This window comes from Phyllostomus hastatus, unplaced genomic scaffold (genome assembly GCF_019186645.2).
Source record: "Phyllostomus hastatus isolate PE091 unplaced genomic scaffold, TTU_PhHast_1.1 phas_contig_80, whole genome shotgun sequence".
In the NCBI taxonomy this organism is placed as follows: Eukaryota; Metazoa; Chordata; class Mammalia; order Chiroptera; family Phyllostomidae; genus Phyllostomus; species Phyllostomus hastatus.
Genome location: NW_025333960.1, coordinates 38,149,483 through 38,170,257, shown reverse-complemented (window position 1 = coordinate 38,170,257; position 20,775 = coordinate 38,149,483). Strand labels below are relative to the sequence as shown.

The window sequence follows — 20,775 nt, the reverse complement described above, 5'->3', positions numbered from 1 at the left end:
TGTGACCTTGGGAAAGTTGCTTAATCTCTCTGTACCTTAGTTTTCCCCATTTGTAAAATGGAGATTAAGCTAGAATATGTCTCATAGAGTTGCAGATTTAATGAAATTGAACATGCAAAACGTTTAGGACAAAATGATGCTCATAAACACTCATTTTATTATTTAATAGGTTAAATAATGCATAATGAATGAATTAGGTCATAGCTTATACATATATATGTCATTGTGATAGATCTAGAATCATGGGCCCTGGAACTGAGAATCTCTAACAACTGCTTTTATTTGCCAAGGGATTTCTACATGTCAGGACCATTCTTGAGCACTCAGTAGTTATCATCTCATTAAGTCCCCACAATGACTCCATGGGAAGGCACCAAGACCACCCCTTTTGACACTTGAGGAAACCAAGTCTCAGAGAATTGAGTAATTTGCCCAAGGCCACCCAGATGTTCACTGGCAAAGCCAGGCATTGAACCAAGGTCTGTCTGGTTTTTGTGCACTGCCCTGAGTATCAGAAGACTTTCTACTTAGAGTGGACTCAGAGCTAGGACTTATAGGGTAAGGAAACTTGAAGAGAATGTAGTGCATACTGTGACAGGAGGGGATGGCAATGGCATTGAGACCACCTCGAATTTCAGACTGATGCCACAGCCAAGGTCCCAGGACAGACTGCGTATGTGAGATGGTTGGTGGGGGGCATTGGAAGTCACCTGTCCTCTGAGTCCCCAGAGAATTCCCACATGCCCCATCCTTCAGGGGAGCCCCGGGGAGCATGGGGAGGGTGGCTTAGTCATGGCTCCCTCCCTACATGCAGAAATGTGAGGGTTATGAAAGGAGAGCAGACACTGACTTAGGGCCCCACCACCTTCTCCTGGATGATCTTGGATAAGGCACTTAGCCTCTTGGTGTGTCTCTTGTTCTTCAGATACAAACTGGAAGTAAAAATACACACCTCAGAGGGTATGACAGAGCTCAATAAAGAGACATATGCCATAATAAAATATGCCAAAGGTGCCCAGTGGATGGTACTTGCACAGTCTAAAATTGATAAAAATTCAAAATTTGGTCATTATGAGGAAAGACTAAATGGGATGGGCAGATGAGGCTTGAAAGTTCTGCGGGCCAACCAGTTACGCGGAGGTCCTTCGGTCGGCAGGAATGAGCCTCCTGAAAGCCTCCAAGGTCAACAGTGACAAGTTTGAGAGGGACAGCATCGACATCTTCACCGTGGAGGCCCTGGGCCTGGGAGATCTGTGGAAAGTCAGGATCGGCCATGACAACACAGGTCTGGCTTCCCTCCCCCCTGTTCCCTGGTAAAGACTTAAACACCACAGGCAGGTCCCAGGGGGTGTCTGAGAATGAATCTGGGGGAAACTTGGGTGTCATCTGCCTCCCATGATGACATAACTTCCTAGATCCCTTCAGCCCAGAGGAGCCCTCGCTGCACTTGGAGATTCTGACCAAATCATCTGGGTCAGGGCTTGGGCACTGGTGGTTTTAAAAGCTTTCCTTAGTCCTGACTGGTGTGGCTCAGTTGGCTGAGTGTCGCCAGTTGGGTTCCCAGTCAGGGCACACACCTGGGTTGTGGGTCAGTCTCCGTTTGGGGGTGTGCGAGAGGCAACCAATTAGTTTCTCTGGCACATCGATGTTTGTCTCCTCTTTCTCCCTCCCTTCCCCTCTCTCTGAACATAAAGAAATAAAATCTTTCAAACAAAAAGCTTTCCTTAAGCCCCCACCCCCAGTAACTTTATCGTGCAGTCGGATTCGAGAATCCCTGATCTAGCTCAGTTGTTCTCAAATCTGAGGGTGTATCAGAACCACCCGGGGAACTTATCAAAACCCAGGTCTCTAGGTCCCATCCCCAGAGTCTCTGACTGGTCTGGGTGGGGCACAAGAGTTTTTGTTTCTTACAAGTGAGATGCTGAGGCTGCTGGCCTGGGGAGCCCAATTTGAGAACCACTGATCTAGCCGATCCTTCCTGGAGCCCACTGACCCTGCTGCCGAAGGGTGTGCCCACGTTCGCTCTTCCTCAGTAAGAGGGGGCTCATTGACTCGGTCTTCAAGCCTTGCCTTCTGAGCCGACGGAAGGAAGCCCTCCTCCCAGTGCTGGGACTGAGTAAATGGGGTTCTCTGCTTGGCTCCCATTGCCTTCTTAAGCTTGGGCGCTCCTTTCCCCAGGAAGAAACAGCAATTCTTCACTGATTTCCCTTCTATTCACGAATCACAAACTGAGGCCAGGGAGCCGGGAGTGTCATCCCTGCAGGGTGGAAGTATGAAGTCCTCGTTCACAGTCTCTCTTTGGCACCCCTGCGCTCCCTGTCTGGAGCGCCTCCCACCCTGGACTGTGTCCTTGCTTCCCTCCCCTCAGACTGCCTCCTGTCATGCCCTGCTGTCCACGGATGCGTGTTTTACAGGAATCGTTTTAGCAGTGCTGTAAGCGAAAAGGAAGGCACATTCATCGTGGAGCTCTAGGCGTGAGCTGTTGAGCAGGGAAGGGTGTTCGGAGTCCCTGCGGCTGCCCATAGGAAGCCACCCTGTAGACGTCCTTGATGGGTTCTGTGTCTCCTCTCCCTCCAGGCAAGGCTCCAGGCTGGTTCGTAGACTGGATAGAGGTGGACGCCCCATCTCTTGGGAAGTGCATGACGTTCCCCTGTGGCCGCTGGCTGTCGAAGAATGAAGACGACGGGGCCATTGTCAGGGACCTCTTCCACGAGGAGCTTCAGACGAGGCGGTACACGCCATGTAGGAGCCATGCGCAACCAGCCTGGCCCTGTTTCCAGACCCCGTTACCCGCCACCGCCACTCAGCTTCGATCCCTCGTCCCGTGTCCACTCTGGGCCAGGTCCCCCCTGGAGACTTGGGTCTCCAGCTCCTTTTCCAAACTCCCTACTCCCTGTGCAGGCTGTGGGCTGAGCCCTGACCCCAGGAAAGAAAATACGGAACTTATTCCAAACTCCACCCCAAACTAGCTGGTGACAGCAGGCAGAGAGCCTGGCCTTTCTGGGGCTCAGTGTCCCCATCTGTAAGACAGAGATGTGAAAGCAGAGTGGTTGTAAGACCCACAGGGAAGAAAGGTAGAGGTCTCACTGTGAGGTACCATTGTCAGCGCCGTCACCTGTCCGCATTCCAGTCGTTACCATGCCAGAGAATTCCCCACCGAAGGTTTTACCCTGAGTGGGAGACCAGTGGAAAAGAAGGCAAACCTGATTCCTTTCACCTGCTAAAGGACGAGAGGAGGGGGAATAACTGGGTGACATTTTGACACTTCCCTTCCACTGGCATCATCAGGAAGTATGTATTAGACGGTTCTGTGTGTGCAGGTGAATACTAGGTGCTGGGACTCAAACTGAGGTCAACTGAGCTGTAAAAATCTGTCTGAATGTGCTAAAATCTGAACTAAACCCAGAGAGTACAGTGTCTTTTTAACCAAATTAGCTGTATCAAAATCCTTTCCCCAAACCACTCACACTTAATATAAATAAGTGATGAACAAGAATTTTTTTTTGCTTACAGCAATTAAACTGGCCATGACCAGATCATCCAAATACTTTTCAGTTCAAAGCCTAAAATAAAGTGACGTTTTCTTCCAGCGAGGTCCCTGCGTACACAAATCAAAGTCTAGTTCCATCCTCTGCCCCCGGGATTCTCTTGTAGTCAGGGACAGACACGCTGACCTGACAGACCCCCACAGAGCTGGTGGGGGTGTTGGGTGGGAACCTCCGGGCCAGAAATACTCATTTTTCCCTTTGTGCCCTGGGTCAGGCCTTGCTCTTCACAGAAAGAATAAAATAAAAAGGAATTTGTATGGCTTGACCTTGAATATGTTCAGCAGTTCTAACCTGATATTAAAACTAATCCATCTGCCCTTTGTCTTACACTCACATTTGTAAAAAAGGAAAAAAAAAAAAAGCAGGGCAGAAAAAACTTGACTTTCAGACTGATGAGCTACAGAGGCACCTTCAAAGTTTGGGTCTCTCTGGTGGGGGGTGGCAACGAGAAGAGGGCTCTGCCGCTCGGTACCTGCTTCCCTGACAGGTGACTGTGCTGGGGGCCCGAGCTCCGGGGCATGGGGAGCTGCGGCCCAGGGACGGCAGGGCACGGGGCCCACCGTCGTCATCAGGGGCCTAGAAGGACTCAAGGCCATTTATCAAGGCCGCCCAGTGCAGGTGAAACCACACAGCAGGGGCAGGTAAACTAGGAAGGGGGCTGTTTTGAGGTCTGAACTTGCAGGCTTCACGGAGGAGCTGGGGCGGAGAGGAGATCCCTGAATGCCATGCTGTGTCAGGGCTGGGAGGAGCCTTAGTCTTCACCCCATGTTCTGAGGATCCCAGGCAGTCGGAATGTGAATCTGAGGGCAGCTGGTGGGAAGAGAAGGGCTGAGAAGGGACAGTCCCCTGGTCCCCAATTCATGCCATCCAGAATAGCACCTCAGGTTTGAAAAAGTCAAGGTTTTTTTCCTGAACATTCTTGATAAATGTATTTATAAGAATTCTGCAGTTAAAGAAGCTAAAAACCACAGATCTTGGTAAACCCCTTCATTTTATAGGCAAGGAAGCGAAGGTCCAGAGAAGTATAGCCACTCGCCCAAGGACACACAGGAACTCCAATGGCAGAGGCAGAACTAGAAGCCAGGAAGCAAATTGGAGCCCAGGCCTAGAGCAATAGGCCCAGACATTTCCAGGGCTTCCTCCACCAACTAGTCTCTGCCAACTAGTCTCAGCAAAGCTCAGATCCATTGCCAGATTCTCTGCTCACGGCAGTAGCAGGCCGTGGAGAAACCCCAGAGGCCTGAGAAGAAGGGACTGTGTGCTGCAGAGAGGGCACCTCTGGCATCACCTGACAGGCTGGAGAGTCACACTGTGTTTCCACTTAACCCACCGGTGAGAGCCCTGTTCAGGCCCTTGTGGGGCCAGCCTTCACCTGCATAGTCCGCCCCTCCCTGTGGCTGGTGGGTAGGCAGCTGTACTAACCTTCAGCTCAAGAGAACAGCACACACAGAGGTTGGCCACACAGGATTTAGCGTCAGATATGCCTGGGTTCAAGTTCAAGTTCCAGCAGTGACCGGTCATATGATGACTGAGGGGTAGTCCCTTTCCCTCTCTGAGCCTTGGTTTTCTCATTGATAAAACTGAGGACAGCAATGCCAACTGCACAGGGTCAATGTGAAGGTGAAATCAGATAAGGAATGTAGAACACTTAGTATGGAGGCGGGCACCCAGCAAGCACCCAGTGAATGGTAACTACTATCATTACAAATGCGATCACCACAGTTCTACAGTAAGGTAACTCTGATAATAAATAAAGGGCAAATTCCTCCTCTGGAGAAAGTTGTGGCCACCCGTGAGGTGACTTCTGAAGTGACCCCTATCAAGGGTCAGAATCACAGGGTAGGGTAAATTTCCTCTGGAACTGTTCTCTGGGTTTTCAATTTTTTTTATTGTGATCCCTAGTACGTATACACATTTATATGCAAATGCAACAAGCTGAAATGTCACAAAACAATCTTACCTCATTACGTGAGGTAACCATGTGAAAGTCTGGGACCCTGGGCAGCCGCAGTCCCTGGGGAAGAGGTCTGGGGCTCTGGCGCTGGCAAAGAACTTGACCTTGCCCATGTTTGTTTTCTATTCTCACATCTTCTCTGATTTTCCCTCTGTCCCCCACCTCCAGTTGTCCCTTACGAGATCACCATCTACACCGGCGATGTCTTTGCTGCTGGGACCAACGCCAACATCTTCATCGTCATCTATGGCTGCGATGGCCTGTGCACCAAGCAGAAATTCCTATGCACCAACAAGAGGGAGCAGAAAATGTACTTTGAGAGGAAGTCTGCCTCCCGCTTCATCATGGAGGTACGTGGGCTCAGCGGACTGCCGGGGGCCTGGGACTCGGAGGGTGAGGAAGGCCCAGAAGACCAGTGAGGAGTCGGGGCCCTGCATCCAGAGCCAGTCGCATCCTTCACTTCAATGGGCTGCTCTTAGTGAGGAAGGTGGGCAGTTCATCAGCCTCTCTGAGCCTCGGCACCTCTGAGAAGCCAGCAGGATGGGGAGCCTCGCTCTGTCCCTGCAGAACTAATGTCAGGACCAGAGACCCTAAGGAGTGGGTAGAGCTTGGGGAAACTCAAGGCACAATTCCAAACCCACTGGGACCACCTCAGCGCTACAAATGACAGGCATGTGTCCATGGGAGAGCCTGGCTTCCAGACTCACTGCTCACATACCCCAGTGGCCCCTACTTGCCCACCAAGCTATGACCCAACGACCTGATGCAGAACGGTCCATATGCTTCTCAGGGCTCTGTTTGGTTGATGTCTGCTAAGGGTGTAGGTCTACGCAACTTGGAATGCTGTACGTGTCAGCTCAGTGCCTCCTCTGTGCACTCACCGTGTGTGAGCTTGGGTGGGAGAAATGAGAGAATGGGAGGACCCCGGCTTTGCCTGTGAGGGTTTTGCAGTCCAGCTGGGGGAGCCCTGACCACCACACAGATCTAATGAGAAGGTCAGGGGATCATCCTAATAGCTGGTCCTGTGGGTAAGAAGGCACTGTCACAGGGCTTTACCTATATTGACTCACTCACTGGGCACACTGCTGGGGCACACAGAGTTCAGTAGCTTATGTAAAATCGCACAACCAGGGCACAGAGTAAGCAGGATTCCAACCCAGGGGGGCTGGCTTGGGATATGTGCTCTTTGCCGCTGCAGGAGACTGTCTTACGGGGATGAGGGCACTTGTCGGGGCTGACTGAGCCTGCTGTGGGTGTGCAGGGGAGGGAGAGGCTCCCTGGACATGGTGGCTTTGAGCTGGGCATGAAAGTGGGCTTCAGCAGGAGTAAGGAGAGAGGCATTTCAAGCCAGGGGAACATGATGGCCGAAGACCACAGGTGAAAATAAACACAGCACGTGGTTGGAGGTTTGGCCAGAGGGCAGAGGAGGAGAGTGGTGCGACTAGGGTAGAGGAGCAGATGGAGCAGGATTTAAAGGGATGACTCTGAGGGAAAAGAGCTGCGAGTCTCAGAAGCCTGGGCTCTCTGGGTAGCGGGGGCCTTTGGAGATGTGGCCCCTATTTTTCTGATGGGAAACAGAGTCCAAAGCCCCTTCCTTCTTTGCTGGCCAGTGTCTCTCCCGGGAACTCCCCGCTCCCTCTCCCCCGTCTCCGGAAGCAGACAGTATTCGGGAGAAGGTTGCCACCTTGGTAGAATCTCTTAACGAGAGAAATTCGAGGATGATTCATTAGTTCACACAAAACCACATCTCATCCACCCAAGATGTCATGGTGCCTGAGTCATCCAAGCCTGCTGCCGCCAGTGGCTGGGCTGTGATTACACCTCAGCATGACTTCCGGGGAGTTTTATCAATGAAGTCCTCACTAATAGACAGCTATAATTTGCCAGTCATCTGTTGCTATTTTTTTTTCTTTTTTCTTTCCAACCTAGCTGGGTATTGGGGGTGTATGAGAGCTTGGAAGCACAGGAACAAGCTTTGCCTTCCTTTCTCTCCATTTCTCTTTTCTGACTGATCATCAGGTAAGAAGATGAACACTGGATGCGAGCCCATAGCCCCAGGTTCTGGTTCTGGCTTCTGATCAGCCACTAGCTCATGAGGGAGCCACCCCCTCCCTCTGTGGCCTCATTTTAAGGCACAGGAATGGGATGGGAAAAGCAATAACAGGTCATATTTATTGAGTACCTCCCATGTGCCAGCCCTGTTCTAACCATGTGATTTATGTAAACTCGATCAATCTTCATCACCTTTCCAAGAGTTAGGTAGTATGATCATCCCATGTCACAGCTGAAGGGGCACAGGAAGGTCACGTAACTTGCTCACCATGTCATAGTTACAGAACACCAGAGCTGGAGTTTAAACTCCAGCAATTCAGTTTCAGAGCCTTCTCAGCTTCCCTCTTTCACCTCTTGGGGGAATGCCTGGATCTCTTCTGATTCTGATGTCGTCTTAGTCATCCCTGGGACCCACCATCCATGGCCAGTGGTCCCCTAAGGCCTCCTTGCTGCTCTCTGGAAGGGTCATGGTCAAGATGGCCTCCTGGGCACAGCACGCATGACCGAGTGGCTGGATGATTAAGGCTCATCGAAGCCGAGGTCCACGTATCTCGCACCCCAGAGATGGGATGGAGAGGAAGAAAAGAGGCCCCTGGAGAGAAGGAGAGGCAGCGACTCCTCAGTCCCCGGTGTGGCCGGACAGCTCAGTGTCCTCACGTGGAGATTCTGGGAGCCAGGGATCCCACCCACAGCCTCTGTGTTTCTCTGCTGTGAAAAAATAAGGTCCTCCCTAAAAATGTCCACAGCATCTGCCTGAAATCACCGCTCTTTGTTTAATGACTCAGAAAGCCTCCCAGGGGCTCCCAGGGCACTCTACATCCCTGACAGAGCTGCAGGAGTTGGCCAGTGGGGAGCTGGGGCATGGTGCAGGGTAGCAGAGGCAGCAGCAGCCAGAGCACCCTCATTCATTCATGGTCCCTGGCAGTGGGGGCCATGCTGGTCACCTAGGAGGACATAGTTGACGAAAAGAGCCATGTCTGCAACCTTAGACCTAGAAGTGACCTCAATGGGTTGCCCTGCCCATGCCCCTTTCTTCATCTGATTCTAGTCTTCCCCCATTTTATAGATGAAGAAGTTGAGGTCTGGAAGGTCCAGTGATTTGTTTCAGGTCAGCTCATGGGTGGCAGAGCCAGGGTTGCCATCGGGAAGGATGAGGGTGGGGGCGGGAGTGAGGACAGGCTCCTCGGCCTCCCCTTGGCACCGGCTGCGGGTGGGTGTGTGAGGAGGGAGGAAGCCTGGTCGGAGGCTACACCAGTTCATTCGGAGGTCACTTCCATCTAGGACTATAGAGGCTTCACATTTGATGAATGACTCAATCATTCAGCTTCCACTCACTCCCCAAGAGCCCTCATTCTGTCCAGAGCGGACCGTGCCATTTCCCTGTAGCTCTGAGAACTTGGTGGAGCGGGCAGGAAGGCAGCTCCGCAGAGGGGCTGACAGGAACCTCCAGTCTGCATGCCCCCCCCTTGACCCCCCGCCAAACAGCTGTCGAATCAAACCCCAAGGCAGGATGAATTCCATGGACCAAACACGAGCCAGGACATCTGGGTATTTCCCTGCTCTTTCTTCCCTTTGCCCATATTTCCTCACCAATTTCTTATCCTGTTATTGCCCAGATGCTCATAAGGATGAGGCAGGGTGTGGAAGGATATATTTAGCACCATTTCAGAGGAGAGCATGACACAGGAGAGCTGGGAGAGACCCAAGAGGCTCCTGGAGGTCCTGGCGTGGAAGCATGGCAGAGAGACGGCCAGGGAGGCAGGTGCCAGCTGGCTGGATGACCTTGTCCTGCCCTCACCACTTCCTTAGAGGCTCCAACAGAAGCATCAGCCATTCCTGGCTGGGTCCCTCCCCTGCACCCTCCAGGCGGGAGAGAGGAGAGAGGGCAGCCCCTGAATTTCAGGGACTCACAATCGCCACATATATCAGCCGTCAGTGGGACCTTCACACACACCGTCATGGTTAGCATTCAACACTGCATGGGAGAGCAGCTGGCTGGCTTTATCGCACCCATTTTGCCAATGAGGAAATATTCATTCTTTCATCCTTTCTTGACAGAAAGGATACTTACTTATTCAGTGCCTAGTCACAGACTGTTTTCTAGGCTTTAGGGAGCCTTCCCTGTAGCTTTCAGTGGTGGAGGAGAAGATATCACCCAAATAAATGCCAACTCTGGGCTGTGAGAAGTGCTCTGGGTTGGGGCAGGGGGTGGTCTGAGGGATGCTGTAAGATCTTATGATGAAGAGGTCTGACTTTCTAGCGGTGGTCAGGGGCCTCCCTGCAGAAGTGATCGCTGAGCTGAGACCTGAATGATGAGGTGGAGCAGACACTGGTTTGGGTGAAGGAGAGGAAAGGGGAGGGGCAGGGAAAGCATGTGGAAGGGTCCTGCGGCAAGAAAAGGACAAGTGTGAGGGACTGGAATTGGAAGGATACAGAAGAGGAGTACCTAGAGATGGAGGGGCCTCTTAGGGGGCCAAGGAGGAGATCAGGCTGGCAGGACAGGGCATGGGCGGACCCAGAACTCACCTTCTGACAGCCAGGTCTCGAGCAGGAAATGAGCTACTGTAATGGTAAGGAATGAAAGGCAGAGAGATGGGCTCCACCATGGAGAGGGGACAGCCTGCTGGAGATCGACTGGACTGAGGTGACCGAGCTGAGACGAGGCTGATTTTAAGTGGGGAGAGTGGACAGGAAGTGTCCGTGTGGTGCGGCACGTGTAGGGGAGAGTGGGGGCTGGCTTGGCTTCTGGAGGTCACTTTCTCCCAGGACAATGGGGACGTACTGGGACAAGGTGACCTCTGGAAGTTCAAAAGGGTTAAGGGTACCCCGGGGAGGCAGGTTTCTGCTCAGACTGTGCTTTCTTGGACCTGTCAGCCAACACCTGGTGTGCTTTCTCCTTTCCAAAGTTAGAAGACGTGGGAGAAATCATTGAAAAAATCCGGCTGGGCCATGATAACACAGGCATAAACCCCGGGTGGCACTGTGCCTACGTGGAAATCCGCAGGCTCCTCCCAGATAAAGATGTGAGTTTCTGATTGATCTGACCTGCTGTTTCTTTTGCCCCTTTCAGAAGAGATTCAAGGCAGATTCGTTATAAGAACCTGCAGCCTTACTAAGATAAAATCTTCTGAGAAAAATTCCCACAGTTCACTCAGAGTGCAGGAACTAGCTCAGGTTCCAGGCAGAATCTTTAAGAACTTGGTTGAGGGGTCAAGGAGGAGGGTCTGGGCAGCCATGTCTCTGCTCCCCACCCTAAGGCCACACTACGTAAGTGACCAGCCATGTCCTTTCTGTTACTCAGGGTCAACCCACAGGAAGGTTTCCACCCAAACAACTCGGAAAACATTCTGAAACTGTAGACTCTAATCCTAAGAAGCAGCTCTCAGTCATGGCTGTGGATATGAGTGACTTGGGAGAAAGTTAAAAATATGCACCACCACCCCCTTTACCCTTTGAATCTGAGTCTCCAGGATGGGATTCAGATGTCTATTTTTGTGTGACTGTAGGAACCACAGCCTTCAAGAACCAACCCCTGATGTGGTTGTGTAAGTCTTCAAGTAAGACTTGATCTGCCAGAACTGGGGCAGGGCTGTGGCTTTTGCACCATTTATGGGGCTCCATGACCCTTGTCCTTGGTCCCCACGAGGGTTGCCCTGCTGATGAACCACTGAAGTTGGCAGTTTCCACATGAAGGGCTCATTCTTCTCTTGCCTCCTCACCCCAGGGTACAGAGACTGTGACTTTCGCTTGTGATCGATGGCTTGCCACCTCGGAGGATGACAAGAAGACTATCCGAGAGCTGGTTCCTTTTGACGTCTTCACTGAGAAATACATGAAAGATGGGTCCTTAAGGCAAATCTACAAGGAAGTGGAGGAGCCACTGGACAGTAAGTGTGGTGCAGTCACCCTCATCACCCCCCTGGGAGGGCACCTGCCCTGTGCCCGGCGGAGCCTTTGCACCCGGGATGACTCTGCGTTCCATGGAGGGGACAACTGAGGCTCACAGAGGTTACATAACCTGCCAACGTTCACATGGCTAATAAATGGCAGGGCTATTCTTCAAAGTCTCGGGTGTCTCACTGTGAGGTTTGCATTCAGATCCTTTCCTAGCCTGACGCTGTGTCGGTGCATCCGGATATGAGTCCTCCTGTGCCTGGATTATCCTAGTCCCGGTCCTCTCCTTTCTCTTGGTTTATTCGACTACAATCTGTGGGGCTTGTCCTCTCCGCTCTTGCTGGATCCAGGTGTTGCAACCAAGGGCGGGTCCCAAAGCATCTTGGATTACTCTGTACCTGGAGCTGCTGTATATTTGTCCTCAGGAGCTGGGTGCAACTGCACAGCGTCCAAGGTCATGGGTTTCTTTTCTGCTTGTGCCCAGGTAACTCTGCCCATTCTTTATTGCTGTGGTTTTCTCTGCAGGATTTGCACCAGCCAACCACACCTGCTGTACTCCCTTTGCTGTTGCAGCACCATTTTCCGGTTCTCACCCTGCCTCTCCGATTAGCTCGCTGAATGCGGTTTCTTTTCCCGTACCAGGTGGCATTGCTTCAGGCTCGGTCCTCAGCCTTCTCTTCTCCTTTCTTTCTACGTCGTGTGAGTGTGAGTGAGCACACACATGTGCACACACACACACATTCTTCCGGCACCACATGGGCAGAGTCACACCGCTGTTTAGACCAGCAATGCCACTGTCCACATCCACGTCCATGTTATTCCCCAGCTGCTCAGCTGTGAGTAAGCTTCAGCTATGCCCGAAGTCCAATTCACCTGCCAAACAACCAGCCTTTCTACCACAGCTGACATACAAAAGAATACTTTTGTATTTTAACTTTGATAAAAGATCAGAGATGCTCCAAAACCTCGGACATCCAGCTTATATTTGTTGCACTGCCTCCTTGGAAAAAAACTGGAGTAAAACCCAAGATTCCAGACCCCGTATGGAGCCAGGAGGATACAAAATAGCTCTAACATTTCCTTTAATCTGCGTTGCCACTGCTTAGAGATGAAAACAAGTGTTGCCTCAACAACGTGCCTTTCCCCAGCCATATCTTTTTCTCTGAATTTTCTTTGTTGTTAACTCTGGGGGATAATTCCCTTTTGTACTTGGATCCCAGAGGATGCCTAGGAGAGCTGTCCCAGCGGCACCCTTGGGCTGCTCTGCATTAATAACGTGGTGCAAACCTACTCTGTGCTCGGTCGTGTTTCTAGGGAAACATCTTTCCACCGAGAGCTGTGCGGCCTGGGTGGGGTGGGAGGGGGGAGGATCCGGAAATAGCCAGATTTGACTGCACAGCCGCATTGCTCAACACCCAGAAGCCAAATCAGTTTTCCTAACTCCCAAAAGACTGGCGAGAGCCGTGGGGGTGGAAGGAGAGGCACAGGAAGGCCATGTAATCACGGCTCCTGGTGACACGGCACCCTGCTCTGGGACAAGGGCTCCCAGAAAATGCCCTGCCCAGGTGGGAAGCAGGGCTGAATGCACTGCCGGGAGAGAGATGGAGAGAACGATCGGGGTGGGGGAAGGGGAGGACAGTTAACTGTTATGTCGCAACTGTGACAAGATTCCTAATGTTACTCTTGTCAGTAGTAGCCAGGCAGGCTTGGGTAACGTTGACTCTTTTAAACTCCAAAGACAAGATTTGGTTTTGTCACGCAACACGTGAAATGCTGGCCGGATTCTACACTGAGCTGAGTGAGGGGGGCGTGGGGGGCAGTGTGAGCATCCTGGTTCTTGCCCTTGAGGGGAGCAGGCCTCCCAGAGCCATTCTCACCGCGGGCGCCTATGAGGTCCGGAGAGCAGAGTGCTGGGTGGGGCCTCGGAGACAGGGAGGATGGGAGGGGAGGTGGTTGGAAAAGAGGATGCGGGAGAGGTGGATCAGAGGGTCGGGTGTGAGTTTGCGACTGGTGTCGTTCAGGTGGATGGGTCCCCTAGGTGACAGAGGTAGGGATCCAGAGCGTGGGAGGGCACTGGGTTGGAGATGGAGACTCAGGGGACTCAGGGAAGTCAACACCCAGGACTCGCGGGACACGAGCTGCAGGAAGCGGACAGAGCCAGGCGCCACTGGCATGGGGTGGGGAGCAAAAGATCAGGAACCCGCAACGCTGCTGCTAAAGAAGGAGCTTCCAGAGAGGCAGAAGGAGAGCAGGGGAGGATGATGCTGTGGGATCAGGGGAAAACAAAGAAAATAATAGGAACCATGTGTGGGCATGAATGTGCTCCATAACTGTGAGTCTGAGCAAGTCACATCACCTTACCTTTCTAAATGTAATGAAACGTGGTTCTGAGCCCACTTGCAAAGTCAGTAAGAAAGTCCGTCTCAGTCACTGCAGGGGGGGAATCCCCGTTTTAGGGTCTCATGTGCATCCGGAGGCTAGCGAGTACCAAGTGCACCCAGGCAGGCAGTCTCCTGAGTCTCTCTCCTGGAAGCCACAGGCAGCTGGGTGGGTGGATGGTTTGAGGGGTGCTGGGAGTGGCCCCCATTCTTTGGGTCTGAGAGGCCCCTGTGTCCAGATCGGACGAGTGAGCTTCCACTGGTGGCTCCACATGGAACTGTAGCAGAATGTGAATAATTGCGCAAATAATAGGAAAACACTAACACCTTGAGGCCTGGGCCAGAAGCCTCATCATACCTCCCACAAATCCAGTCCCTCCAAACCTAAAGCAATGCTATCCTTTTCTTCCCTTTGTCTGTCTGTCTGTCCAACTGCCTGCCCAGTCGTGCTGTACTCGGTGCAGATCTTCACAGGAAATGTTCCCGGGGCAGGGACGGACGCCAAGGTCTACATCACCATCTACGGGGACCTGGGAGACACCGGGGAGCGGTACCTGGGCAAGTCAGAGAATCGCACCAACAAGTTCGAGAGGGGAACGGTAGGAGGGGCACGCGGAGCTGAGCCCCTTCCCTTCTCCTTCCTGGGGCCGATATCTGGGGGCCAGCTCTTCTTGGTCCCCAGGGCTGCCTGGGAGCTTCGTGGGGAGTCATGCACCCTCAGGCAGACATGCACTCTCGCCCTTCCCCCTGCAGAGGGCTGGTCCTGTCTCTCAGACCCGGGTTCTGCCTGTGGGGTGCGGGTGGGGCTCCCACAAGCGAGAGGCCTGCTTGAGCCCTGGGTTGCTGGTTGTCAGGACTCAGTTGTCTTCAGAAAATCCAGCCCCCTGTGGGCGGGGCGTGAGAGTGGAGGCGCACCTCTCAGAGTAATGAGGTTGCATCCACAGAGGTTTAACCTGGCGGGGCTGGAGGCTGGTTTTGCCACCCACTCCTCACCAGGTGGAATCCCTCTGGCCTCGCTGTCCTCACATGCAAGATGAAGGATGTGATATGAGTCAGCTTCAGTGTGTCGTGCAGAGCCCTCGGGAGCCATGGAGGGTCTGGGGGAGCAGACGGGCACCTGCTCCCCCGACATGTGGATCCGTTTGGCCTGACCTATCTATTGGGGCACCAAGCAAGTCCTCTACTAAGCAAAGTGCTCTGTGGCCAAAGAAAGGCTTGAAAACTATGTGACCTGAAGGCATCTAAGGCCCTATCAGCTCTGACATTCCGTGGTTTTACAAAAAGGAAGAAATCTGTCCAAATGTCCCTTCCCACCAGCTCAGCTTCTGTCTCCCAGCCCAGCTCCTCTCTCTTTTATGCCCTTTCTGCCGTAATCCCTTCACTTGCTCCTCAGCTTCTGTCCCATCTCCCATTCACCGAAATCTGCTGGAAATCCCTACAGGCCAGAGTGATTAGAACCGGGTGATTGGCTCTTAACCCAATTCGTGGTCTTGCCTGGGGCCCTGAGTGTCTGGGGATTTTGTGCATCCACCAATGGGTGTTTATTGGGGCCTTCTTAAGCCTGACCCTCAGCCAAGCATGCCCTTTGGTGCTGAAATATTTGCTAAAGGCGAGGAGGAAGTTCGCTCTGGGACAAGGAAAGCAAGTGTCATCTAAGTAGGTGTGCAGCTAGCTGGTGGCCCCATGAGCCAGTCCACCTGGAGGGAGCCCCATCCTGACCTCAGGGTCCCCAGGGAGTCAGGCCTCAAGGCTCCCATTCATTTGCTCCATCTTCCTGATATGAACCCTTGCCCTTCAGCTCTGGCGACTCCTTCTGAAGTGGGAAGAGCAATGTGATAGCTACTTAGACCACTGGGCTGAAAAGCAGGTCAAGACATACGTAAGAACACTTTGTATCAGGGAGAAATAATTTCACACCCACCCACACACAGACACTCACTCACACCCTCAGATACTCGCAAGATATAATTTCCCCTGTATTTGTAGGGTAGTTAATACTAAGTGTGTCTGTTTTGGAAGAACGGAATGCCAGAGAGGTCAAGTGACTCACTGGTGTCCCTGGTTCTACAGTGGGGATGTCATTACCAGGCTCACTCGCACGTGCTGCCATGGAACGTGGCAGTGCTGAGCAGCGGTCAGGCGCCCGACCCGCGGCTGGGGCCCGATCCCCTGGCCTCACATCCTGGCTCTGATGCCTACTAGCTGCAATCTTGGGCAAGTCACTTAGCAGAGAGATCTACCTCAGTTTCCTTTGCCATATAACAAGTAAACTTCATTAAAACACGTGAATAGCCTAGAACTGTGACCGGCGTGAAGCTGGCTCTTTGTTAGTGATGGGTGTCGGCGAGGCTTGGGAGAGCACACCTTTCCACCTTCTCTGGCGCCTGGAGCAGATGCCTGGTAAATGCTGATACCAGGCACGCGGCTGCTAGAAACATTTTGGTTCGTGGCTTTATGCACTGAGCCTGGGACAGAGTAGGCACAATGGATGTTTGTTGAGTGAATAAATGAATGGAAGTATTAATGAAGGCAATATCACCCATTATCCTCTGTGTGCAGAGTCGGATTTTCTCCTCTGTTAGCAATCGTGGTATCACAACAAAAATTTTGGCTGCCTTCTGCCCAGGCCTTTCTCTCCCCGTCCTCCGGTTTTGACGTCCCACCAGGGGAGCTGCAACTACTGCTGGCTCAGTCCCTGATGACTTATGTGGCTTTGCGTTCACTGCTGACCATCTCAGAGCTTCCGTATCTTGACTCACTTGCTGCAGAATCCAGGAGTCATCCCTGACACCCCTCTTCTCTCAGTATCCCTCCCCACCCACATGCCATCAGTCACCAAATCGTGAAGATTCTCCCTTCTAAATTTCAGACCAGCCTGGTCAGCTCCATCTCCACCCAGTCCTTTCTTATCTCACCTAACGTACTGGGCCAGTCTGACCCCCTGCCCCCAGCCCCTGAAATCCAACCCATCCTCTGGGCTTCCCCAATTTACCTGTTCAAAGCTGACAGAGTCACTCTCTCACTTTAACCACCAGGGGCTCCCCACCCAACCCAGATCCCGCCTAGCCCTGCATGGGATTGCCTGCATGGCTCCCAGCCCCGCCAGCTTGTGCGGAATGCCCCTTGCAGACCCCGGGCCCCGGTGTCCAGAATGCCCCATACTGACCCCTGACTCCAAGTCCTCCTGAGGCTTTTCTCTGTGCCCGTGTATATGTGTCCATAAAAAATATATCATGCTGTTCTGTGGTTTTAATTTTTTACATAAAAGGCATCATCCTATGCGAATGCTTCTTCGGCTTGCCTTGGGCATGCAATGGGACACCTGGGAAGTCTTCTGGGTCAGGGTATTCCAACATAAACAGGGCTGGCTCGTTCTTTGTGACCACCACACACATAGCATTCTGCACACGACACTGACATTGTTATTTGGCGGCTCCCCAAGCGCTGAACACCTGTTTCTTGGCTCCCAATTTTCCCCCGTAGAAATTACCCTGCAACAGATCCTTGCTCACATACAGAGGTGTCCCCCAGGACAGGTGCAAAGACATGGCACTGCTGTGCCATGACCTGTGCCCACTGCTGCTCTAAGGGACTCAGTCACTCGCCGGTGTCCCAAGGCCTGCACAAGTCCGCACCGGCCCTCGGCCAGGCACCATTCGCCTGCAGACCCCTCGGCCCCAGCTGCCTGGAAGACCCAGCCCCACATCTTCGGCTTAATCCCCCACTGGGGGAATCTACCCAGCCCTGCCTCTAGTCCTCCCACAGGTGCTGCTTCCACCACCTGGGCTGCCCCAGGGAGGAGCAGAGGGCATCCCGCAGTATTTATCTCTGGGGTCCCATTGCTCCGTACAGCGGATTTTTCAGAAGAAAAGTGGGTGTCACTCACGATTACCTGTCCCTCCTCCTCCTCCTTCTGCCACATTCAACTTGTGTTCTGACTGCACTTCCCCCAAGGCCTAGAACTGCGCATCTCACTGAACAACCCTCAGAGAATCCAGTTACCCAGCGGCGTCATGCCGCCTTCCTGAAGCTATGCTCAGGGACACAGAGGCCACCCTCCCGAGCCCACGTCCCAGATGCTGTGCCCCCACTCGCCTCAGCCTCGCCTCCACCTGAGACTGCAGCCCAGAGAGCTGGCCCCTCCAGCTGCCTGCCGGCTTCCCTGTGGGAATTTGACGTCCAACCGTCATTCAGAAGGGTTCTACCTCTCCCTCAGCTCTTCCCCTCCAGCCTCCAACCTGATCCCGTGCTGATACTCAGCATGACTGAGGATGCCCAGTTACCAGGACAGGGCCTAGCAGCCTCCTCCATCCCCTCGCACTCGCACAGCTCGTCGGGGTCCGTCTTCCGGACACCCCCAGGGAGTTCCCCAGGGGAACTGGAGCGCCAGCAGGGCCACTGTGCCGTGAGGCCTCGGCGCACCAAACACTCTGTGCTAGGGACCCGGGCCTGGAGGGCTGGCTCCCCAGCTGGGTCGGGCTGCGCAGCTCAGCCGCTGAGGGGTGTGGAAGGTGCCGGGTGGATGGGGTTGGAGTGGGAGGAGCGGGGAGCACCCCCACTCAAGTCCCCGCCTCTGGACCGCCCAGGCCGACACCTTCATCATCGAGGCCGCCGACCTGGGCGTCATCTACAAGATCAAGCTCCGCCACGACAACACGAAGTGGTGCGCGGACTGGTACGTGGAGAAGGTGGAGATCTGGAACGACACCAACGAGGACGAGTTCCTGTTCCTGTGCGGGCGCTGGCTGTCCCTGAAAAAGGAGGACGGGCGGCTGGAGAGGCTCTTTTACGAGAAGGTGCGTGCCAGGCGGGGGAGGGGCGGGCTCAGCCGAGGCCTGTGGTCATCCTCACACCGCGGGGAGGCCCCCGGGGAGCGGGAGGCGCCGGAGGTGGGACGGGCCTGGGTACTCCTGCTCGTCCCACAGGAGTACACCGGGGACCGGAGCAGCAACTGCAGCAGCCCCGCCGACTTCTGGGAGCTCGCCATGAGCTCCAAGATGGCCGGGGTCGACGTGGACACAGTGACCGGGATTATGGCCAACTACGTTCAGGACGGCCTGGGTAAGCCAAACGGAGCAGGAGCAAGCGCGTGCCGGTGTGTTTACGGTGTCCGTGGACAGGCCATGCGTTAGCTCCGTTGTTACCTGACTTACGGCGAGGTCAAGCCCCACGTGACAGCACCAAGTGGTGCACAGGCTTGGTGTAGGTGGCTCTGACGATGAAGGCGTCTAACATACTATCTAATGTCTTAAAATTCACACACAATTTTCATGCCTATTGCCTATTTCCATCCCCACAGCAGCCCCGAGGAGGCAGGGATTAGCCTGGTGTAACAACCAGATGCACTCTGCTCAGAGCCAGGCCATGGGCAGGTGCAGAAAACAGTGCAGGTAATGCCAGCCAGGGAGGTCTAGTTTGGAAACTTCAAAGAGGTACAGGAATGCATAACCTATAACCCACTGTACCAGGGCGGTGTCTCCCAAGCTACTGAGGAAGATGGGCCAGGAAAAGAGTTTCCAAACTTGTATCAATTGGTTAACTGCAAGTGACAGAGATGTAAAGGTAGTGACTTAAACAATTGAAAGATTTTTCTTTTCTCTCACATAGAAGTTCAAGGGTAGGCAATTGGTACTAATATAGCAGCTCCAGTGAAGTCAGGGATCTAGGCTCTTTCAACTTAATCACTTTGGAAACCTCACAAGTAACTTCCAGTTTAACAGTTACTCATGTTGCCAAAGTGACTGCTAGAGCTCCAGCCATTACATTCACACCCCAAGCAGAATGAATGGAAGGGTAAGAGGCAAAAAGGACTCCTCCCTGTTGAGTCAGACTCTTTTGAAGCACTTTTCCTAATGACATCTGCTTACCTACCATGACTACCCCCAGCTGCATGGAGAACGGATACTGGATGGACAACTAGAACTCTGTGCCACATTACCTGAGCATGTTTTTTATGCTGATTAGGCTGGTTTAGTGAATGGAAACAGATGCTTTCTGGGATTTTCATTTACCATGTGACATATATAATACTCTCTATTATTCTTCCCTAAATTGCTATCTCCTGTGAGACCTTGGTTTGGCCAACATCACTTTTGCTAACATAGTGAGGTTTTCAGGCATCCCCTAGACTTGGGGAGAGGTTCTTTTTCTTACTCCACTTCACATGGGTGCACACGGTACAGTGAAGTTTTCCTGTGGCGAGGACATTCTCTTTGATCTTCACTTGGGGGTGACTGACTCCCTCCTCCTTGGACAGTAGACACTCACCAGAGATCACTTGCCCTCCTAGAGTGCTCCTTTGCCCTTTGTCTCGGAGGCAGGGAGACGAAGTCTCCACGTCTCACTTCCCAGTCTGCGATCCCACCCTGGTCCGCCTGGCCTGTCGTAAGGCTGGGCCCCCTGATCTCTTGCAGTCATTCCCTACTATGTGTCAGTCACCACTGGGAAGCACAAGGACGCAGCCACCGACAGCCGGGCCTTCATCATCCTCATTGGGGAAGACGATGAGGTCAGTAACCGCATCTGGCTGGACTACCCCGGAGACAAGAAGGGCTTCAGCTGCGGCTCCGTGGAGGAGTTCTATGTCGGAGGCTTGGATGTTGGCGTCATCAAGAAGATAGAGGTGCTGGTCCCTGGGGCCTCGGGATGGTGACCACCCCCAGGGAAGGAAGGAGCTGACTTGTGGTGGGGTGGGGGAGAGGGAGGGTGGAGGGTGGGCAGAGCAACAGACCTGAGGCCCCCCTCAGAGCAGGGAGCAGGGGAAGGCCCCCTGGCCTCTGCCATCCCCTTGGGTGAATCACCCACCCCTCCACATCCCCGTTTTCCACCCGCCCAATGGGGATGCCTCGTGTGTTTGTTTTCTGTTGCTGTGTAACCAGTGACCGTAACGTGGTAACATAAGTGCACACAGGTGTATTCTCTCACAGTTTCCCGGGTCAGGAATCCAGCA

The 20,775-nt window shown here is 53.3% G+C and overlaps 1 protein-coding gene across 2 annotated transcripts in view; it reads left to right on the top strand.

Annotated features, from left to right (window-relative positions):
- LOXHD1 (lipoxygenase homology PLAT domains 1) overlaps nucleotides 1-20,775 on the top strand; it is a 133,000-nt gene that overhangs the window by 85,584 nt on the left and 26,641 nt on the right. For both annotated transcript variants that reach the window (XM_045849809.1, XM_045849808.1), the window contains exons 24-32: nucleotides 1,157-1,285; nucleotides 2,578-2,742; nucleotides 5,671-5,852; nucleotides 10,461-10,577; nucleotides 11,279-11,441; nucleotides 14,271-14,425; nucleotides 18,413-18,622; nucleotides 18,752-18,887; nucleotides 20,240-20,448. In XM_045849809.1, the coding sequence (XP_045705765.1) occupies nucleotides 1,157-1,285; nucleotides 2,578-2,742; nucleotides 5,671-5,852; nucleotides 10,461-10,577; nucleotides 11,279-11,441; nucleotides 14,271-14,425; nucleotides 18,413-18,622; nucleotides 18,752-18,887; nucleotides 20,240-20,448 (1,466 nt within the window). The remainder of the gene's footprint in view (nucleotides 1-1,156; nucleotides 1,286-2,577; nucleotides 2,743-5,670; nucleotides 5,853-10,460; nucleotides 10,578-11,278; nucleotides 11,442-14,270; nucleotides 14,426-18,412; nucleotides 18,623-18,751; nucleotides 18,888-20,239; nucleotides 20,449-20,775) is intronic.